General features: G+C 46.0%; 1 protein-coding gene across 1 annotated transcript in view; it reads left to right on the plus strand.

Moving 5' to 3' along the window:
* Positions 1-7,226: 7,226 nt before the first annotated feature.
* The window catches only part of LOC311225944 (E3 ubiquitin-protein ligase arih1-like), a gene marked incomplete at both ends in the record, with an annotated part of 37,978 nt that continues 21,331 nt past the window's right edge, over positions 7,227-23,873 (plus strand). The window contains 2 exons of the mRNA XM_084311332.1: positions 7,227-7,243; positions 15,443-15,482. Coding sequence (XP_084167458.1) covers positions 7,227-7,243; positions 15,443-15,482 — 57 coding nt within the window. The remainder of the gene's footprint in view (positions 7,244-15,442; positions 15,483-23,873) is intronic.

Genomic DNA, 23,873 nt, shown 5'->3' on the forward strand with positions numbered 1-23,873 from the left:
TGACTATTTCAGGTAAGTTTAGCTTGGTTCAGGTTAGCTTGGTTCAGGTTAGCTTGGTTCAGCTTAGCTTGGTTCAGGTTAGTTTGGTTCAGGTTAGCTTGGTTAGTAAACAGATACCATACTGTACTTTTACTGTAAACAGATACTATACTGTACTTCTACTGTAAACAGATACTATACTGTACTTCTACTGTAAAAAGATACTATACTGTACTTCTACTGTAAAAATATACTATACTGCACTTCTACTGTAAACAGATACTATACTTCTACTGTGCTAAGACCCTATACTTCTACAGTGAAAATATATTACTACACAGGACAGAATGTTGCTTACTGTTTACTCATCAGATATCTCTATACTCTGCATCCCACAGAGCCCTCTTCACTCGCTGGAGCGACTCAGAGAAGGCAGTCTACAGTATCCCTGGGGTGTCCCCGGGTATGATGCAGCTCATCATAGAGTACGCCTACACACGCTTTGTGCTGGTGACAGCAGAGAACGTGGAAGAGCTTCTGGTGGCGGCAGGCCAGTTTCTCGTCACTGGCATAGTAGAAGCGTGCTCTGATTTCCTAGAAGGCCAGCTGTCTCTGGAAAACTGTGTCGGCATCTGGAGGTTGGCGGACATCTACTGCTGCCCTGACCTGAGGCGCAAGGCCCATCTCTTCATCGTGTGCCACTTTGAGGAGATGTTGCACATCTCACAGGAGTTTGTGGAGCTGTCCCTGCAGCAACTGGTGGACATCATTGAGAGGGATGATCTGAACGTGAAGAGCGAGGAGACGGTGTTCGAGGCCGTCCTCCGTTGGATCGACCACTCCCGTGAGGAGCGTAAAACACACATCCCTTTGCTGCTGCCCAAGGTAACTAATTGTATTACTGTGCATTACATTAAAACAACACTAGGTTCCCTAGTACAGTGGCTCTCAAACATTTGGGTCCAAACTGTTCCCTAGCAACAGAAACCGTCTACAACCGATGTCTAAGTTGTACCCGCTGTCTGCTTGTCTCTTCCCAGGTTCGCATGGGCTTGATGAGGCCTGACTACTTGCTGAACAACGTCCAGAACAACCCTGTGGTGAGGGACAGCCACGACTGCAGGCCCCTCATCCTCAGCGTCCTGAACCCCCCTGGCTCCGACAGGCTCCCAAACCCCCTGATGCGTCCACGCCTGCCCCAGGAGGTCCTATTGGCCATCGGAGGCTGGGGTGCCGGAATCCTGTCCATGGAGGCTTACGATATCCGAGCCGGTGGATGGATGGACGTGAGCGTTGAGGCGGAGAGTCCCCGGGCCTGCCCCCACGGCACCGCTTATCTCCACGGTCTGGTCTACTGTGTCGGTGGCTGGGAAGGCAGAAAGACTCTCAACAGTGTGTGGAGGTTCAACCCCGTCACTCGCAGCTGGCTGCAGGCGGCTCCCATGCACTCACGCCGCAGTAAACTCAGCGTGGTCGCGTTGGGCGGCTGTATCTACGCCATGGGAGGGAGCGATGTACACGTGGTACTGAACACCGCCGAGCGCTACGAGCCTGAAACCAACCAGTGGACAGTGATCTCACCCATGCTGGAGCACAGGGGCCTAGCAGGGGCAGCAGCCCTCCAGGGCAAGGTGGGTGGAACTGAGGGACACAGGGTGGTAGATGAACCCAAGGAACGTTAGATCAGAAATCATAAATGTCTTTATTGCCAAGTAAGCTTGCACATACAAAAGATGTGTCTGGATCCTTTGGTGCATCAACATTAACAGACAATTAAACTAGAATGAAATCAAATGGAATATATAAACTAAATTAGAATATTCTTTCTTATTACAGGTTTACATCTGTGGTGGCTGGAACAGGAGGACGGAGTGTCTGCTCACAGCTGAGTGCTACAGCCCAGACACCAACCAGTGGACTCTGATCGCCCCCATGAGCAGCAGGCGTTGTGCAGTGGGAGTCGCTGCGTACGGAGGACAAGTCTATGCGGTAGGTGCACACAGAGACAAATGCTTTATACTAGATATTTCTATAGATATGTATTGTAATGTTTTGGTTATGGATTATTATTGTTATTATTATTATTATTATTATTATTATTATTATTATTATTATTATTATTATTATTATTATTATTATTATTATTATTATTATTATTATTATTATTATTATTATATCAAATAGAAGGATATGATTTATGTGAATGTTATTTATCTGTGTAGCCAAAAGGGGAATGCTTGCCCAGTGCTGACCTATTCTAGGGAAAATGTAATGAACTCAGTTGAACTGTGGGTGGTTCACCTGTCAGGCGGACCAGCCACGGCGCAGCTGAGGGCATAAATTAGTGATGGGAATCAGCTGGGGGGTGTAGAACGGGGAACGGCACACAGTTTTCTGACCGCTTATAGGAACGCTTCTGATAGTTTTGGATCGCTTTGAACCACGATTAGGATCGCTTTGGTCCCATCTTCCATGTAAAATACTTTTCTAAATAAATCGGATATCCACTTGATATCTGACAACGGAACTGAAAGTGTGGAGACTATTATTGATGAGAACGCGCGTATGGAATACCTCCCCGACTGCCACTGGAAGCGAATGAATGAATGAATGAATGAATGAATGAATGAATGAATGAATGAATGAATGAATGAAAACTTTATTTAACAGATTGCAGAATGGGTACAATACAGTACGGCTCAATACATACAATTGTTAAGGGGATGCAGACCTGAGAAAGACATTAGTCTTGTTTCCATCAGGGTCCCCCATTTTCAATTCATATAGTTATTCATATAGCGGACCCAGGAAGAGGCCGCTACATGTATCATTTGACTTGCAATGCTGCTGTGATGCCCTCATTTCCCTAAATGGATTAATACAGTGTCTGCCTGCCTTAACCAGACACTAAAACATTCCTCTCATGTGTCCTGTCCTCAGGTGGGAGGGTGGGAGGGTGTAAACGACCTGCGTAGCGCGGAGGCCTACAGCCCCTTGACTGACTCCTGGAGCGCCCGGCCCGCCATGCTCACCCCCCGCAGCTACTTTGGCATCGCGGTGCTGGACGACCTGCTCTTCGTGGTCGGAGGCACCAGTGACTCATACACCATCTCCAACGTGGAGCGCTACGACCAGAGCAGTGACAAGTGGACTGTAGCAGAGGACATGAAGACCTGGCGCAGTGGCCTAAGCTGCTGCATAATGCATGGCCTGCCTAACATGAGCCAGTACGCTGCTCCCCGTGGAGGAGGAGCAGACGGAGGAGGAGGAGCAGGAGGAGGAGGAGGAGGAGGAGCAGGAGGAGGAGGAGGAGGAGCAGGAGGAGGAGGAGGAGGAGCAGGAGGAGGAAGTGGAGGAGGAGGAGCAGGAGGAGGAAGAGGAGGAGGAGGAGGCAGCAGGGGATCCATCTAAGAACCTTAAACATTTATTAGACCAAAAGAAATCCTAAGACATTTATAAATTACTATCAGCCAAATGTGGTGCATTTCTTTCTTCTAGTAATTCAGACAATATCGGTTTTTAGTTTGTGTAATGTAATGTAATATCTGTTTTTAGTTTGTGTAATGTAATGTAATATCTGTTTTTAGTTTGTGTAATGTAATGTAATATCTGTTTTTAGTTTGTGTAATGCACATAATATGGGAACTTTTATCTATATGCTAGCCCGGCATAGTTCTGACAGCTGTCACTTGTGCTACTGCAAAATAAATGACACACGGCTTTGTGATGTCAACTGATAGAAATTGTGCGTTTCTCTATTCCGATGATTACTACAATATAATATATATATATATAAATAACTGTCTTTTACTAGTACCTTACTACTATGTACTATGTTACTATCCGTATACTACTACCTACCATGCTAATATGTCTATTATACTATGCAGGGACGTGCACAGGACTTTAGAGGGGCAGGTGCTCAAAGGCTGAAAAGGGCACTACACTTGTGTGTATATATTAACCGAGCGTGCATAGCGCGATTTTTAAGGGCCCTTTTTGGGCGGGGGGCCCCCTTTTTATGCTTTTTGGGGGGTTTTGTTGATAAAATATTGAATATTGAACTATAATAAGCAGTGCAGGAGCTCACTTATCCTTGAAAGACACTTTTATCACTGACTTAAAAGGCCCATACATCTCCATAAATGTTCAGGGGGGAGGGAATAAGTGCTTACCCTACAGACCCCAAGAAGTGCTGTATATTCTGTATTGTTTAATATAAATGCATTTTTTATTCCAATCCCGATTTGTATTTGAGATTCCCAAATCCCATCGGACTTGACTTCTTCGTGTCCCTCAATGAGTGTAATACCAGCATTCAACTCTATGCGCCACAGCGGTTTCTATCATCATCATCATCACCACCCACGCTATGCATAAAATATATAGGTCCGCGGAGAGGCACGGTGAGGAGGCCGTGCAAACTGCAATGGAATATGGGGCATCTCTCTCTCTTTACCTAATATTTTGATTCTATCCTGACATTTTTCAGTTGGAAGGGCAGTCTATATGCGTAACGATACAAAAATATATATATATATATTTTTTTTGTTTTTTAATTTTTTTCAAAAAGGGCACTTTTTTGATGAGGCTCAAAAAGGCAGGTGCTCAAGCACCCCTTGGCCTCTATGTGTGCACATGCCTGCCTTCAGGTAACTAGAAGCAGCATTTCGCCAGTCCAAGTTAAAATCACCCAGCACTAGCATCTCTGAATTAGAATATAATGACAGTATATCCATAATTTTATCAGTAGCACTAGCCTCAGCTTTGGGAGGCCTATAGACACCAATCAAAACTAAAGAGTTACAAGGCCCCAAATCAACCTTCAGCACAAGTAATTCGAAACACTTTGGAACTGTGATGGTATTCAATACTGAAACAGACAAACAGGATTTTACATACATTGCAACACCACCCCCTCTGCCAGCTCTGTCGCTTCTATATAAATTATAGTGCTGTAAAGCTGCAGATGAGTCATTGTCAGATTTTTTTAACCAGGTTTCCGATAAAACCAGAACATCAGGATCAGCCTGAGATACTAAAATGTTCAGGTGGTCTAACTTATGTTGTTGAAGGAGGCTTCGTATGTTTAAATGGATTAGGCCAAGCCCTTTCCTATCCTTGAAGGCAGATGGGCTGTTCAGACTAACTGTGGCAGAGACTGTATCATTAGGTACAGAGGTTATGGGAACAGAAACCTGAGACAAGGGGTGTACATATCTCTCATTTTTAAGATCCACCAGGTTACTCCTGACCACACCCCTCTCTTCTACATAACTGCGCCTACCACGCGACAAACCATCACATACAACATAGATATTTTTAGGAGTAGGTCCATCAATAGGGCTTTGATCCGCCTGATCCCTGGGAGTGGCTTTAAAAACATGGACACAAGGAACTATGAGATGGATCGGACTCACCCCATTTCAGGCCACATCCACTGTTCTATGTTTTCGGACCAGTTCCCTACTCCCACTCACTGCGGATCTCAGAGCCATGTCCATACCCATGGAGAGCAGCCGGGCTCCATTCCAGTTGGGATGAAGGCCATCCCTAGCAAAGAGCTCCGGACGTCTCCAGAAAACATAGAAATTATCTATATAGGGAATCATCATTAGGCAACAGTAACCCTTCAGCCAGATATGAAGTTCACGGATCCTGCTGTACTTGCCATCCCCATACCTAGGGGAGGGAAAGGGACCAGAGATAATGCAGGATTTATTAGATGACTGGACTGTGGAGATCAGGGCCCTAAAGTCCTCCCTCAATAACTCAGACTGTTGATACCTAATGTCATTAGACCCGGAGTGGATGATGATGGAAGATGCCTGAGGATGGTCCTTAATGAATGAAGGGAGTGCTGCCTTGATGTCCGAGACCCTGGTTCCTGGGAGGCAGTAGGTTCTGGCCCTCGGGACAGCCACATGACGCACCATTGAAGTCCCAATGACAAGCACAGAGGGAGGGGGGGGGGGGGGAGCGGTGCAGGGCTCACCATGCCTTGTGGGTCTCTGTAGAGGTTTACCATTCCGAGTGGGAGGGGGGCGCGGCTGGCGAGGGGGATCCTTCAGAGAGTGAGGCAGGGGACCCATCCACGCCTCCTGCGTGTCGGCTACAGGCGTGGTACCAGGAGCAGCAGTGAAGGACATTCCTGCATGATCAGTCTGCTGCAACACCTGCTCCCACGCCCCGGGAGAGGAGGTCGGTTTCGGTCTGGGGGTGAAGACCGGGAAACCAGGGCGCCTAGAAATGCTAGGAGTAGCTGGCAGATCCTCCTCCCGCTCCTGTGGTGGGGGGCCCAGACAGCTCCTAGCCGTAGGAGTGGGTGAGCCTGACCCCGGACGTTGCCTCTTGGCCCCTGGTGTCCGGTGGTCAAGCTCCACACTCTCCAGGATGTTGAATCTGTTGGAGAGTGAGAGAGACTCATGGGTTGGAGGGCTAAGACGAGAGTCCCAGGTTCGCCTCTTACGCCTCGACCGCACTTTAGACCAGGCCTGGGGAGGGGGGTGAGTAGGAGGGGAGCTGTAGAGCTTGGGCTTGGCTCCCTGCTTCCTGTATAGGCTCTCCCTAGAAGATCTAGCCGAACGGGGGGCGCGCGGGGGGGGGGGTGCTTCTCTCAGGTCAGCCGACAGGATGGTCTCCCGATGTCTCTGCTCATCCAGATGGATGGTGGTGAGGAGGGAGACCCGCTCCAGCAAATCCTCCAACTGCTTGGCGATCTGGCAACAGCCAGTAGTGGAACACTCCAGTGGGGGACCGGCGCCCGATGTCATCCTGGAGCTGTAGGCTCAGGCAGAGCAGGCTGGAGGCCTAGTGGAGCTGGAGGTCCTCAGGTGGAGATGGAGGCCCAGTAGAGCTGGAGGCTAAGTGGAGCTGGAGGCCCGGTAGAGCTGGAGGCCCGGTAGAGCTGGAGGTCCAGGTAGAGCAGGCTGGAGGCCCAGTAGAGCAGGCTGGAGGCCCAGTAGAGCTGGAGGCCCAGTAGAGCTGGAGGCCCGGTAGAGCTGGAGGCCCAGTAGAGCTGGAGGCCCAGGTAGAGCAGGCTGGAGGCCCAGTAGAGATGGAGGCCCAGTATAGCTGGAGGCCCAGTATAGCTGGAGGCCCAGGTGCAGCTAGTGGCCCAGTAGAGCTGGAGGCCCAGGTGTAGCAGGCTGGAGGCCCAAGTCAGGCCAAAGTAAAAAATATATCTCTGAGGCAATAAGCCTCTGCTGCAGATCTAGGCTATAGACGAGCCACACTGCAGCAGTAAGATGGTTGTGATGGGCAGGTAAACAGGAGATTATTCTTCCAACTCTGGACTGGATTGATAGCAGGACTAGCAGAGCCAGCTAAGCTACTGCAGGTCTTCCAGCTCTTGGCTAATTGCTAACAGAGCCAGCTAGGCTAGGCTACTGCTAACAAGCAAGAGCACAATTTTTGAAAAATTCCCAAAAACAGTATAAGTAGTCCACTGTTTTTTTAAAGCAGATTAAATAAAACAGACCTTTTCAACTGGCAGTACAATTCCATGTTAAAAATCCATTAAAATTCAATAAAATCCAACAAACTTTTCAGGAGCTGTCATTTCACACAGCTATCACGGCAGCCATTTATCAAACAATAATCTTAATGAATCTTTTCAATCTGGCTTTAGAGCCTTACACTCCACCGAAACGGCGGTTACCAAAGTCACAAATTCCTTACTGCTCTCTCTTGACTCAAACCTCACTTCTGTGCTCTTATTGCTTGATCTCAGTGCAGCCTTTGACACTATCGATCACTCGATTCTTCTAGGTCGGCTTGAGAATCATGTTGGCATTTGGGGTCTCACACTAGCTTGGTTTAAATCCTATTTAACTGATAGAACACACTGTGTGGTCTATAATGATTTAACATCTGAGACCCTCCCAGTGCAATGTGGTGTCCCACAAGGCTCTGTCCTGGGCCCTTTGCTATTTTCGATTTACATGCTACCCCTCGGCAATATCATACGCAAATTTGGCATAAACTTTCATTTTTACGCTGATGACACCCAATTATATATACCTATTAAGCCAAATGATTCCTCCCAATTACAAAACCTTGAGGCCTGCTTGCTTGCCGTCAAAAAGTGGATGTCGCAAAACTTTCTACTCCTTAATGCAGATAAAACTGAGATGTTAATTGTTGGCCCCCCAAACCACAGAGGCCTGTTTCAGGACATCTCCCTCAACTTTGATACTTGTCATGTATCCCAGAGCTCCACCATAAAAAAACCTCTGAGTCATTTTTGATTCCTCCCTCTCATGTAATGCACATATAAAAAATGTCACCAAAATTGCATTCTTCCATCTTCGTAATATCGCAAAAATTCGCCCCATTTTAACTCTGGCTGATGCTGAAACCCTGATTCATGCTTTTGTCTCATCACGTTTGGACTACTGTAATGCACTTTTTTCAGGCCTACCTAATTCAAGCATCAAAAATGTTCAACTCGTGCAAAATGCGGCTGCACGGATACTAACTAGAACTAGAAAATTTGATCACATCACACCAGTTTTGTCCGCCCTACACTGGCTTCCTATTCAAGCCCGATCTGACTTTAAAGTGCTACTCCTCACCTAAAATTTTTTGAATGGGCTTGCACCGCTCTATCTATCCGATCTCATCTCCCGATACTCGCCTGCTCGTGCTCTACGCTCACAAAATGCGGGGCTTCTATCGATTCCTAGGGTTAAAAAGAAATCCGCCGGCCACAGAGCCTTTGTCTACCGCGCTCCCTACCTGTGGAACAAATTACCTGCCGTCATCAGGGGCGCCTGCTCTGTCGAAGCTTTTAAATCCCTGCTTAAGACTCATCTTTTCTCTCTCTCCTTCAACCTACCCTGATCTCACCTGGTCGGGGACTGACCTTTAGATTAATCTGTCTAGTTTAGTTAGGATGTCTATTTTCCCCCATGTCTGCTTTTTTGCAGCACTACAAACATGGGAACTCTCTAAACCCCGCCCCCCCCCCCCCCCCCCCCCTCCCTCCCCCATCTCTCTGAGTGCCTGTCTCCTAGTGCTGACTAAGGTGATGGATGCCTCGGGGTCTTGGCCAAGATTGCAGTGACTGCTCTACATGCACCACCGAGGCCATGGATCAGCTACTTACCGTCGTCTGTCCGTGGTCTGTCAACTGGTCTGTCAACGCGGTTTCATTGCTGGGTTAAAGGGGAACTCCAACATTTTGGGAAATTAGCTTATTTAACATCTTCCCTGGAGTTAGACAAGAAGATACATACCTTTTTTGTCTCTGTGCGTGCATTTTAGCTTTGGGAATAGATGCTCCGTTAGCATAGCTTAGCTTCATCACTGGAAGTGGGGGAGGGTTAGAGCCTTACAGTGCCTTACAGTGTATTGCAAGGTCTGACATTGACCAAACTTGATATGCATGACCTTGGTGGGCTCTAGGTCAACTCCTGAAAAGGGGGTCAATGTCAGACTTTGCAATCAAAAGTTAGGGGGCTAATAACCCTTGCCATAATTTCAGTGCGCCCCTAACTTTTGATTGCAAGGTCTGACATTGACCCCCTTTTCAGGAGTTGACCTAGAGCCCACCAAGGTCATGCATATCAAGTTTGGTCAATGTCAGACCTTGCAATACACTGTAAGGCACTGTAAGGCTCTAACCCTCCCCCACTTCCAGTGATGAAGCTAAGCTATTACATTTACATTTTACATTTAGTCATTTAGCTGACGCTTTTATCCAAAGCGACTTACAAGTTCTGTACGACAAGACAGCAAGAAGGGTACAACTCTATCAGCTGAGTAACAATGTTCATCAAGTGTTGCATGTTACAGTGTAGGTTAGTTTATTAGGACAAGTGCATGACAGTAAGGTTAGTCAGGGTTAGATTATTTTATTTATTTTTTTTGCTAACGGAGCGTCTATTCCCAAAGCTAAAATGCACGCACAGAGACAAAAAAGGTATGTATCTTCTTGTCTAACTCCAGGGAAGATGTTAAATAAGCTAATTTCCCAAAATGTTGGAGTTCCCCTTTAAGTACTTCTATTCTATTCACATAATATGCTTACTTCATATATCTACTATATTCACATATATGCTTACCACTTGTATCTATTGCTATGTCCGCCCACTACAATCACACGAGCTGTCTAACGCCTGTCCCGTCTCCCTGTCTCCCTGTGAGTTGCTGTCCTGGAGTGCTGACCGGAGTGTCGGACGTCCTGTGATGAAGGCCGGGAGGATGCGACCCTCTCTGCATGCCCTCCTGTCTCCCTGTCTCCGGCGGTCTCGTAGTGGTGACCGGAGTGCTGGACGTCCCGAGATGCTGTCGGGGAGGTTGCGACCCTCTCTGCGCCGCCCCCTATCTCCCTGTCTCTGACTGTCTCGGAGCAATGACCGGAGTGTTGAATGTCCCGTGATTAAGACGGGGAGGACGCGACCCTCTTTGCGCCGCCCCTGTGCCTCAAATAGATTCGCTATCAGCTCTATCTTTAATCTTTCAAAATGTTCAGTTGCTATCGCTATCAGCTCTATCTTTAATCTTTCAAAATGTTCAGTTGCTATTGCATGCACTCATCTGTGTTTCACTACACACATGAGTGCATGCTTACCAACTGTTAGTCTGCAACACTACTATCACTGACATCTAAGAAGGGAGATCCCCCCTTGAATGGCCCTTCTAAGGTTTTTCCCCTCCACACTGCCTGTGGAGCATTTTTCCCTATTGTTAGGTTTTAGTGAGTTTTTCCTTACCTTCGTTTCAAGTTTCTTTAATAGTTGTCATACAGAAGTACAGAATACTTTCATACAAAATGCTTCTTACTGTTACGCTCCAGAGACTGTGCTAGACAAGATAGTATCAAATAACATAGTATAGCATGTAATTTAGAAGAAGAAAATGAGGTCACAGTGTTCGGTATAGACATATGTACAATGTTCTGAGTTACCATATAATATACAATACTATGCAGTGTACTAATGTACAGTACTATATAGTGCAAAGCAGAAATGGGATGAGGTACAATTTAGGTACAATTTACAGTAAGGTGTACGAGTTGTAGTGCAATCCTTCATCAATAAATATAAAGTGTGGGGAGTGGGTGCTACAGTGTGTTTGTTTAAAGTGGGTGTGTGCTATAAAGTGTGTGGAGTGGGTGCTACAGTGTGTTTGTTTAAAGTGAGTGTGTGCGTGTGGATGTGTGTGCTATGTGCGTTTGGTGGTTGTTGTTGTGTAGTGTTCATTGTTCGTTTAGCAGCCTGATGGCCTGGGGATAGAAGCTTCTTCTGAGTCTTTCTGTGCTCGCCTTGAGACTCCGGTATCACTTGCCTGACCGCAGCAGTTCAAAGAGGCAGTTGTTCGGGTGACTGGAGTCTTTAATGATTCTCTTAGCCTTGCCCTTGCAACGCTTGTTGTACATGTTCTGGAGGGTGGGGAGCCCCCCTCCAATTGTGCGTTCGGCTGAACGTGTCACTCTTTGTAGTCTGCTTCGGTCTTGTGCAGTGCTATTCCCAAACCAGGAGGTGATGTTGCCGGTCAAGATGCTCTCTATTGTACATGAGTAGAAGTTCTTAAGGATCTACTGACTGACTTGGAACTTCCTTAGGCGCCTGAGGAAGTAGAGGCGTTGTCGTGCCTTCTTCACAACACTGTCAATGTGTGTGGTCCATGTCAAGTCCTCGGATATGTAGGCTCCGAGGTACTTAAAGCTGTTGACTCTCTCAACCGGTGCCCCGTCGATGCTGAGAGGGCTGTAGTCCTTGACCCCCGACCTCCTGAAGTCCACAATCATCTCCTTTGTTCGCGTGGGGTATGTCTGGGAGTGCTTGCATTCTTTCATTTATTTGCATTTATTTTAAATTTGTTGGACCTTATGGTGTTCTTGTTCTGTTCTTGACTTATTGTTATGTTTCTTCTTGACTTGTTTAAAGAAGACGTGTACGGCCCATGGGGACATTAACGTGTGTTGTCGGGCCTTACAAATAAATTTGATTTGATTTTATTTAGATGCAATTGTAGGCTTTCCAATAACCTATACTGAGAGTAGGCTACTGCTGTGAGAGTAGGCTTTCCAACAAGCTAAACTGAGAGTATAGATTTCTAACAAGCTAAACTGAGAGTATTGTTTTGCAACAAGCTAAATTGAGAGTATTGTTTTGCAACAAGCTAAACTGAGAGTATTGTTTTGCAACAAGCTAAGCAATCTGTTTCAATGCAGATTCCACAGGGGCAAAGATTGAGGGGACTGAACAGCATGGAATGTGATGCTGCATGGGTAAGACAGGAAGGGTGCCTTTTTTTGGGCCTGATGTGACGAGTAGGGGCATCTCATCTGTCTGTAAACACGCGTGCATGCAATTTGGTTTTGGAAGTCTCCAGGGACAGTCTGGGTGAAACAACGCGATGTCCGACAACCTGTCCATGCAAGCGGTTTCATCCAGAACATTCCTGGAGTCGCTGCATAAAAGGTGTTTGGTTTGGGAAGCAGAGTTTTGCCTACAAGATGGTATTGACAAAAGAAAATGGTCTATAGTCACGTGATAAATTACAATCAGCTATGAGATTGGTTTCACTGTAACGTCATAAGAGAACTAATGCATGTAACCAGGCAGCACAAAGCTTAGGTGGACATTGGACAAACAAGTAAAAAGCTTTGTTGTGCAAATAATTGGTCAAACCCATTTGGGTCGGGAACAAAGGAGTGTTCTGTTCATTTCTTTTAATCCTTTTTGATCATTAATTTTAAGACAATCAGCTCAGTCTGACCCACTTAAATAGGAATTCCACCACAATGCAACATTAAACCTATTTACCAGATTGAGGTATAACTGGCCAAAGTGATCTCTGCTCAGAAACAACAGCCATGGAAATAACATATTGAAATTCTTAATTTGGGTGGTGTTCCGCTTTCAAAGTTCCAACAGAAAAAGTGTACACCTTCCACAATGCTTCAGTCTTAAAAAATAATCAATTGAATTGCTTAATTTTCTTTCTTTTTTTTTTATCTTTTCCTGGAATGTCGTCAGTCTTGATGTGCCACAAGGCGTTTAGAAAGCATTGAGAAAGCAGTCACAAGTCAGCTCCTGACTTAAGACTCATGTTGATTGATGCCATAACAGAGAAGCCATATGACTTGGTGGCGCCGCTACAGATATGACCATATGACTATGTAAGGTCATTGTCGCAAAATAATTGACCGACACAGAGTTTAGAACACAGAGGCGCCTCGCCGAGGTGTTTTAAACGTCAGTGAAGGTCAATTATTTTGCGGCAATGACCGAGTATAGCTATACATTATCCCGCTTATTACATGGCTAACTTACTAACAATATACCTAATTCATTTTACACCATCGACAAGACGAGATCAAATGCAGATGCAGTTGTTCTGTGGCTCTGTCAGCCCAAATAAAGTGATTATTATTATCGCCGGCAGCCGGCAGGTGTGTCTGAGTGATTGCACTGATCCAGTGTGTGTCAGTGGGCTTGATTGCTCCAGCTGCGAAAAACAATAATCACCGGTGGTTATCGAAAAATTATTCACCGCTGTCAGGGGCTATTGACCAATCACAATCAAGAATTTCGGCGAATGTTAAAAACGCCATGTAATAAAACACTATAGTCATCCAGGCTAGAAGAAAAACACATTTCAGCGGCTGGGTGGCGCACCGGACATTGCGCTCGTCACGAACGCAAGAGGCACCGGGTTTGAATCCGGCTGTCTGCGTTGCCTCAGGCTTGGGCCGGCCATCATACTGGCTCAATTGGCAGAGTCAGCGGGTGGAAGTCGATGGGTGGTAATCTGGACGTTGTGGACAGCGACTCCTACAGATCGGTTGGGGGACGCCTGCACAGCAGAGACAGGAAATGGCGGGGCTAGTGTGAGCCTCCCACACGTTACACCTCGCCATTGAGAGTCCACGCTGGCAGGTGAAAAGATGTGACAGGCTGCCTCCTCGTGTACTCCCTACAACCAACCAGTGGGGGGCATATGCGAGCAACGTTCAAGACAGGGGAGGGGAGAATTGGAAACAGCGAAAATTGGGATGGGAGAAAAATAGAAAATAAGGAGAAAAAGTGGATAAAAAAAAAACATTTCATTGATTGATTGATTGATTGAAAATGTTATTAACAGATTGCAGAATGGGTACAATACAGTACAGCTCAATACACACAATTATGCAGACCAGAGAAAGACTTTCGTCTTGTTTACATCAGGGTCCGCCATTTTCAATTCATCATAACATATATGACATACATGACATATAGATAGACAGTACTGTTACATCTAGACATTTATGAGATACCAGATCTACAAATATACAGTAGTGTTTATGAGTACAAAAAGAGTCTAAAAAGAGAGTATATACATTTGAGGGGGAAGAAACTGTACATTGGAGGTGGTTGGGTAGGTGGGGGGGGCGGTTGGATAGGTGGGGTGGGGGGGGGGGAACTGTTCATTGGAGGTGGTTGGGTGGGTGGGGGGGGGGTTGGGTAGGCGGGGTGGGGGGGGGACTGTACATTGGAGGGGGTTGGGTTTAGACATTCACAGGGGCCAGTTTCGAATTGCAGTCTCCCGTAGGTGCTCTTTGAGAGTGGTTTTGAAGGTGGGTAGTGATTCACATTCCTTTACAGCTTTGGGTAGGGCATTCCACATTGATGCGGCATAATTGCGAAACGTGTTTAGTCCCTTGTTTGAGCTGAATCTGGGTTTAACATGATTTGTGGAGCTCCCTCTGGTGTTGTGGTCGTGGTATTCACTAACCTTTGGGAAGTATTTTGACATGTACATGGGTACATTAGTGGTGTAGTGTATCTTGTAGACCAGGCCCATTGCAAGTTGCTGTACTCTGTCGTCTACACTAAGCCATCCTAGGTTGTCAAAGTGGGCAGGGGTGAGGTGGGTTCTAGGAGTAAGGTCAAGCACAGTAGTCTGACCAGTTTGTTTTGTGATGTTTGTAATCTTGTTTTAGCGCCTTTGGTGCTTTGGTACCATGAGGTGCAAGCATAGTTGTAGTACCCTTGAATGAGTGCTCCTGCCAGAGTCTTCAGGGTATTCTTGTTTACCAGATAGGAGATCCGGTACAATAATCTAGTTCGTTGGTTGACTTTTTTTTATTACATTGGATGCCATTTTGTCACAGGAAAGATTTATCTCTAGGATGGAACCCAGGTATGTAATTTCATCTTTCCTTGTGACAATATTGCCATCTACTGTAACTGAGAAGCCGCCAGTCTTGCTGAGTTTGTTATTTGATCCGAAGAGAATGGACTCTGTTTTACCCAGGTCTAATGATAGTTTGTTATCAGCGAGCCAGGTGCAGATTCTGCCCAAGTTCCGAACTGAGGGTTTTTTCAACCTGTAACTTGTTCTTGTCAGAGACCAGCAGGGCTGAGTCATCTGAGAACAGGAACAAGTTGCAGTCACAAGCTGACGACATGTAATTTGCATAATTAGGAACAGAAAGTGTCCTAGTATGCTTCCTTGTGGAACACCACAGCTCACTGGGAGGCGGGGGGGGGGGGGGGGGGGGGGGTAGAGTACCGTTTACCTCCACCATCTGTTCTCTCCCCTCCAGGTAGGATTGCATCCAGCTCACTGATGAACTATCAAAATAGGGATGCTCGATATTGGCTTTTTTACCGATACCGATATACCGATATTGTCCAACTCTTAATTTCCGATACCGATATCAACCGATACCAATATATGCAGGGTCCTCCCCCCCCCCCCCGCAAAAACGGAATAATTTCAGGTAATTAACATTATCTCTTGTTGTGGAATTATGCATACTTTTGACAATAAATAAAATCAGAATTTGTTGCTTGCCCTGGGTAAATAAAGGTTATAGAAATGTAAAAGAAAATTAAACATTTTAAATATTTAAACCGATCCTACTGATATTTTCCGATATCACATTTCAATGCCAATATCGGTAGGCCGATAATATCGGACATCCCTAATCAAAACCAATTGTATTTAGCTTGTCAATCAGAATGGAGTGATTGACAGTGTCGAAGGCCTTTTGTAGGTCCAGCATGACCATGCCGCAGTATTTGCCCGCGTCCACCTCTTGTTTGATGTGGTCGTTCAAATAGAGAATGTGTCAGTGGAGTGGGATGTTCTGAAGCCAGATTGGAATTCGTAGATTCGATTTTTTTTTCACGAGGTACTTTTCGACCTGTTCGTATACAATTTTTTCCATGACTTTCGAGATGGAGGTAAGAATAGAAACAGGGCGGTAGTTGCCTGGGTCCAATTTGCTGCCCTTTTTGTGCAGGGGGGTTACTCTAGCAAATTTTGAAGTATTTTGGTACGTGTCCCTGTTTTATGGAGAGGTTTATTATGTGTGTGATGACTGGGGTGATGGCGGCTGCTGAGTCTCTGAGGAATTTGGAGGGGATATTGTCATGGCCAGTGGCCTTGTGGTTGGAGGGTGCTCAGTTTTTTGTGTACCTCAGCTGTTGTTACCATTTCTAGTTTGAAATCGTCTTTGCGGACCCCTAGGTTATTGTAGTAGGCTAGGATGTGTTCTACCCCAAAATGCCCTGAGTGGGAGGGTAGTTTATTTACCAGTGCTGTGGCTATGTTTGTGAAGAAAATGTTTAAGTAATTGGCCACATCTAGCTTGTCTGTGATGAGCATGTTATCGGTCTTCATGTTTATGTTTGAAAATCTGGTTTAAAGTTTTTTTTACTGCAGCCTAGTTGATTATTGAGTAATTTCCAAAGTTCACCGGGTTTATTTTAGTTTCCCTCAGTTTTGTCATTGATGAAATAATTTTTTGGAGGCCAACTGGTACTTTCCACTAGAAAAATACACACACACATACAGTAGAGTGAATTTTCTTGAAACTTCCTTGGCATAAAAAGCTTGTACTATTCAGTCATGGCCGGATTATGCCACTTTGGGGCCCCAGGGCAAGAAAGTGATATGGGCCCCGTTACGGCCTGATCTATTATCAGTCCTGTTGTTCGCTGCTGTTTCTAGACACTCCACTACAGAGAGGTGGCAGCCTCAGAACATGTTATTGTTATATTGAGTAGGTTTGTCGGGAAGTAGGGTGGGAGTTTTATGGGTCCCAGTTTATGTGGGTGTGGAAGGCAATGAGGCTGTAGATATAGCAGCCAAGGAGGCTTTGACACGGAAGGAGGTAGACATGAGAGTGGCAGTCTTATAAAGGAGGAGATGATGACAAGGAGGTGGCAGAGCGAGTGGGAGATGGAGAAGAGAGGAAGACATTATCATAGAATACAAGGGTGAGTCAGAGGAGGGGACATGTTCACATGGAATGATAGGAGAGAGCAAGTAATTATGACCAGATTAAGACTTGGACACTGAGGACTGGGACCGCTTGTAATGGAGAACATGAGGATGGACTATGTGCAAGCTGTGGAAAGGAAAAGACTGTACGACGTGTTCTTGTGTTTAATGTATTAAAGATGAGAGAAGTGCTCTATTCTCCGAAGTGATGGATGTGGGCATATCTACTGTGTCTATGAAAAACCTACTGGCAGGGCCGTCTCAGGGTGTGTGCGAGCAGTGCGGTCCACAGGGCCTCGCGGGAAGGGGGGCCTGGCACAAAAAATAAATTAAAAAAATTAAAACATTTTTTTTTTCTTTTTTCGAGGCCCCCCTTCCCGCGAGGCCCTTTTTCATCACAGACCTAAAATATAATTTTGCTTATATGCTTATATATTTCACATTAGACACGTTTGTAGAATGTGTCCGACTTGTTCCTGGCTCTGTGGCTCTGCAGATACACTATTGGAGCTCTGGGGCTCTGCAGCAGACATACTATTGGTTTCAACGAAGGGAGGGGTTACATGTGTACAGTCAGCCGGCGTGCGTCAGCTGCGTCTGACTATTTGGGGCGGCGTGGCTCAGGGGTAGAGCGGGTTGTCCAATGATCGAAGGGTTGGTGGTTCGAATCCCGCTCAAGCCCATGTCCATCCCACTGCCGTTGTGTCCTTGGGCAAGACACTTAACCTACTTGCCTCGTATGAATGTGTATGCATGTGAATGAATGTTGGTGGTGGTCGGAGGGGCCGTAGGCGATGATTATTCGCCACGCTTCCGTGAGTCTGCCTCAGGGCAGCTCTGGCTGCAATTGTAGCTTACCACCACCGGTATGACTGTGTATGAACGAATAATGGACTCTGTGAAGCGCTCTGGGTCTCATGAAGAGCGCTATATAAATCCAAGTCATTATTATTATTTATTATTATTTCGCGCGTGCAGCATTGGAGGTTATGCCAGCCAAGACGAAGAGGACGGTCGTTCGGCAGATGGACTGAAGATGAAAGTTGTTGCATGTTAGAAAGTTCAGTCAGGCTAGCCATGTCGGCTTAGCTAAAGGCAGGGACAGCTAGTTAGCTTTAGCTATGTTATAATATCGAGTGCTAACGTGTGGTTCAGTCGGGATAGCCATGTCGGCTAGTAGCTTAGCTAAAGGCTAACTAGCGTTAGCTAACCTAGAGAGAGCGTGTGCAGCATTGTTATGCCAAGATGAAGAGGACGGTCGTTCGGCAGATGAACTTCGTCAACTCCACGCGGTTGTCTCCATCCTCTTGGACGTTGGTGAGTTTTTAATGCACTCTATTCTATTCCCGCCGTGGAGATATCTCTCTCTCTCTCTCTCGGGCCGGCTAGCTATCGTGGCTAACGTTATGTTGGCTAACGTTATGTGGAGCCAGCGGGCCGGCTAGCTATCGTAGCTGACGTTCTGTTGGACCAGCGGGCCGGCTAGCTATCGTAGCTAACCTTATGTTGAGCTAGCGGGCCGGCTAGCTATCGTAGCTAATGTTATGTTGAGCTAGCGGGCCGGCTAACTATCGTAGCCAACGTTATGTTGAGCTAGCGGGCCAGCTAGCTGTCGTAGACGTTATGTTGAGCCAAGCGGGCCGGCTAGCTATCGTAGCTAACGTTATATTGAGCCAAGCGGGCCGGCTAGCTGTCGTAGCTAACGTTATATTGAGCCAAGCGGGCCGGCTAGCTGTCGTAGCTAACGTTATATTGAGCCAAGTGGGCCGGCTAGCTGTCGTAGCTAACATTCTGTCGAGCTAGCGTCAGTACCTGGCCACTCTATTTGCAGTTAGCCTCTTTAGCTGATGTTGGCCGTTGGCTCCTTGCTACTTTGTTTTCTCTGGTATAGACCCTCTTCTCTTTGGATTTTAAGTGTTGATCATATTTGTCCTTTTGGATCTATGTATATTCATGTTGCCTTTGTGAAGTTATCTTTTCCTTCTGTTTTGTTCTTCCATTAAAAGTTGAATATCCTTTAGGGGCTCATCTTAGCTGTCTGGACCTCATCTCTCTCTCTCTCTCTCTCTCTCTCTCTCTCTCTCTCTCTCTCTCTCTCTCTCTCTCTCTCTCTCTCTCTCTCTCTCTCTCTCTCTCTCTCTCTCTCTCTCTCTCTCTCTCTCTCTCTCTCTCTCTCTCGTCAATTGTGTCGGTCAGTTCATTGCAATTTTTCCTTCAGTCACATTTAGTTTTATCCTGCACCTGGCCTAAAACAGATTGGATGTGCACACAGCTGCTCTACTGTGTATGTAGCAGAGCAACCATACCTGGGCCCTATTCCCCGTACCTGGTTCAACTAAGTCGATCAAGAGTCCCATTATCCAGATTCAATTAACCCGATGTTTGAATCCGGGATTTTCCTGTCCCTTGAAGGTGGATTCAGTCTCGTTCATTTGAACCAGACTTGAGACTCAGGATAATTGCGCGCGCCCGCCTCAGCTGAAAAGACAGCAAGTGTCGATAGCAGAAATCCTGATCTTCTAACGGCATTGATTGATTGATTGATTTAAAACTTTATTAACAGATTGCAGAATGGGCGTGCCTGCTGGCAGTATAGGCTTATGGAATGAATAATAAAATGAGATCTTGCTAGCGAAAATAATTAGTTCAGCTCTTTCAGAATAACAATAAAAACAAGCCCAAATAGTATATCGAATTGATACGAATTATATCATGAGGATATCTGTATGTGCTTAGGTATTATGTACTATATAAATACATGGTTTCCAAAGAGAGGCTTGGAGGGAGGCTTGCAGTTACACTATTAATCAGGTTTTAATCTGTTTCGGACCTAATCCATACATGCATTGAATTGATTACCATTTGGTTTATACCAGTGACACCTCATGTTCATCATCAGATAACAGTGCTTGAAAAGATAAATTCATTTTCTCAAATTCATTCATCAAAAACGTCAAAGGCTCATTCAATTTATCAAGTCACGTCACGTCATCAAATCCATCAAACAGCGCATCTCCTCATATATTTTAATCCCAGTTACAATATCACAATAACGTGTGACACTGTCACAGTGATACAATTAAATACTCCACAGATTCAGATTCCTCATAATTCATATCCACAATCCGCGCATAGACGCTTCAGCTTGAATGAAACGCATCCGGGTGCTCCGTTAAGCAAATACACAGCGAAGAATATTAAACTAATCAGAGCCAAACACCCGATAGGTTTCATTCATTAAAAATATCCCAGCGGGATTCACATTTGCAATGATCCGTTTAGTCCGTTATTAAAATAACTGTGTGTGTCGCGACTCGCGAGCGCCGTATCCGTATAAATATGACGTGCATTATATAGGACAAAGTAAATTCATAGGCTGAATATGATTTATTATCAGCGTTACTGCAGACATATTATTTTACATTTCAAACGAAGCACAAAAACATAATTCAGAATGGCATAATGGGATCTAGACTGTGAGAAATATTTCAGGAAGGGAGCTGGGATTTCTTTGCGGGGGTGTGGCCATAGTTCATCCAGCTAACTGAACTTAACCCTGCCCTCGACCAGGTTCAAACTTTCTGATCTGTTACCATAGTGATTTAGAAAATCGAGCGTCGGGGAATGGAAAGGTCTGGCTTAAGTCAAGCTATGCTGAAAATTATCCGGCTAACTCAGTTAGCCAGGTACGGGGAACGGGGCCCATAAGCCTTGTAAACAAAGACATCAACACTAGAGTGTGTACTTCTATCTACACAGTACAGCCAAAGCATTCCCATTGCTAGGCAAAAACTCCACCTGTTTTCTACACTGCTTCTTCCCTTGCTGGATTTTCTGCATTACTGCCACTTACACGTACATGTGTGTTGTGGAGAAATTTGTACAGTGTTACAAAGCGATAACACTGTATATTGACTATAGAACGGGAGCTCTCTCTCGCTCTTTCTCTCTCTCTTGCTATATGTTGACTGTATCATGCCCAGCCTCGGGCAGCGCTATTATTTAAGAATATGTTGACTGTATGACATTTTTTTTCTTCTTTTTTTTTTACCTTTAGGGGGGGGTGGGGGGGGGGGGCTCGCGTTCAAATCTCACACAGGGCCTCGCATTTCTCCCAGGCGGCCCTGCCTACTGGGACCCGTGGAACATCAATATGAAGTGGTGAAAGCAGTGATTCAATTTATCTTCACTACTGACCTGCACCTGACCTGGTAGCCTAAATATTAAAGGCAACCAACTTGTGTCTAACCACGCCCAACTTGCGTCTAGCCACGCCCCCGCGGCGACGCGGCAGCAGCAGAGCGGAGCTCCGTTGCGGCAGCATTATATGCCAGTAACCACCCCTTAATCAGTATCCAGAAATAGCTCAATTGGCAACACTGCATGGCTGTGGATCCTACGGCTTGTTGCTGGCTAGTTTGATTCCCTTCAATTTTTTTTTTTTTTTTTTTTTTACGTGCATTCGCATTCTTTCGCCGTTAAGTTTAGGCATAACTTTAAGCATTGTTTTGGAGTTGGTTAAGGTTAGGCATTGTTTCGGAGTTGCTTAAGGTTAGAAGGGTTAAGTTTAGGCGCTGTTAAGGAGCTGGTTAAGGTTAGAGTTTGACTTAGAGAATGGCAATATTTTTTAACGTGCATTCATTTCGCCGGTTAAGTTTAGGCATTGTTTCGGAGTTGGTTAAGGTTAGGCATTGTTTCGGAGTTGCTTAAGGTTAGAAGGGTTAAAGTGGAAATGAAGCAGTGAGCAATGTGATCCTAGTTTGTTTGTTGTGTACCTTGTGTAAGACAGGGTTCTATAATCAAATGTGAAATCTATCTTATTTGTCTGAAAAATATAATATAATATCCCTGTTTTCAACATGGGCGCCGCCATTTTGTTGCTGACGTCATGGCTGACGTCATACCGTGGCTTGGGTGTATACACTCTGGTTAGCTGCCTATATTGAATGGGTCGGTCAGCAAATAAAATGTTGCCTACAAAACAACGGGACCGCGGTGGTTCTGTTTGTATTGCTCCTGGCTGTTCAAACTAATTTTACCATGTGAGAGAGAGGAAAGTTGGTTAATTTCCACAAACTACCAGTGAAAAAAACAGTGTTGTTGACATGTTGGCTCGGGCTGCCTGCACCCAGACGGCGCGACCAGCCTGTTGTACAGGGAAGGAGGATCTGCAGCGAACACTTCATTGCCTCGGATTATGTTGTTGGGGTGGGATGTTTGTCCAGAAGACCACTAATCAGCTGAAGCCGGACGCGGTTCCCTCGGTCTTCGATAGACAGACCGGCGTTAGCTCTCGGGAGCTAGTTGGCACCAGCCGGGGCCAGGCGTTAGCTCTCGCTAGCTAGCGTTAGCAACCGGAGCGTCGCGGAGCATTCAGCCTGCTGGCTACCTAGACCCACTTCAACCAGCGTCGCGGAGCATTCAGCCTGCTGGCTACCTAGACCCACTTCAACCAGCGTCGCGGAGCATTCAGCCTGCTGGCTACACAAGCTGTGTAGCCAGCAGGCTGAATGCTCCGCGACGCTCCGGTTGCTAACGAGAGCTAACGCCTGGCCCCGGCTGGTGCCAACTAGCTCCCGAGAGCTAACGCCGGTCTGTCTGTCGAAGACCGAGGGAACCGCGTCCGGCTTCAGCTGATTAGTGGTCTTCTGGACAAACATCCCACCCCAACAACATAATCCGAGGCAATGAAGTGTTCGCTGCAGATCCTCCTTCCCTGTACAACAGGCTGGTCGCGCCGTCTGGGTGCAGGCAGCCCGAGCCAACATGTCAACAACACTGTTTTTTTCACTGGTAGTTTGTGGAAATTAACCAACTTTCCTCTCTCTCACATGGTAAAATTAGTTTGAACAGCCAGGAGCAATACAAACAGAACCACCGCGGTCCCGTTGTTTTGTAGGCAACATTTTATTTGCTGATCGACCCATTCAATATAGGCAGCTAACCAGAGTGTATACACCCAAGCCACGGTATGACGTCAGCAACAAAATGGCCGCGCCCATAATGCTAAATGCTTCAGAAATGTACACAACAAATCGTTTTTTCTTAGAAACTGCTTATTTTTATAACGTGACTTCTTCTGTGGCTTATCTAAATACTAATGTGATGCTATGAATATGTATTTATGCTCACTGCTTCATTTCCACTTTAAGTTTAGGCGCTGTTAAGGAGCTGGTTAAGGTTAGAGTTTGACTTAGATAATGGCAATAGACAGCCTATTTCCGCGCTGCAGCGCGAGGCAATAGACAGCCTATTTCCGCGCTGCCGCTCTCTCGCGCTGCCGTGGTCACATGGGCGTATTGGCCAATCAGAGAAACGCTAAACACAAGTTGGTTGCCTAAAATATTCACGCGACCTGGTATGAGGCCTGAGCTAAAATACTGTGTAGTAATTGAGCCCAAACAGTGAGAGGCAGCAATACGCTAAAGGTCGTCTAGTCTGCCGGAAAGTAAAAGAAGAAGAAAAGAGAGCAGTGGCTGTCTAATGGGCAGCACCTGTTTTCCCTGGTCATGGACAGAGCTGTTTAGTTCCCTGGTCATGGACAGAGCAGTTTAGTTCTCTGGGTTATGTTTTGTTTTCCCTTATCATGGACAGAGCTGTTTAGTTCTCATGGTTATGTTTTGTTTTCCCTGGCCATGGTCAGGGAATCAAGTAGAGATTGAACACAT

Source organism: Notolepis coatsorum, assembly GCF_963971535.1.
Source record: "Notolepis coatsorum genome assembly, chromosome: 3".
NCBI classification, from domain to species: Eukaryota; Metazoa; Chordata; class Actinopteri; order Aulopiformes; family Paralepididae; genus Notolepis; species Notolepis coatsorum.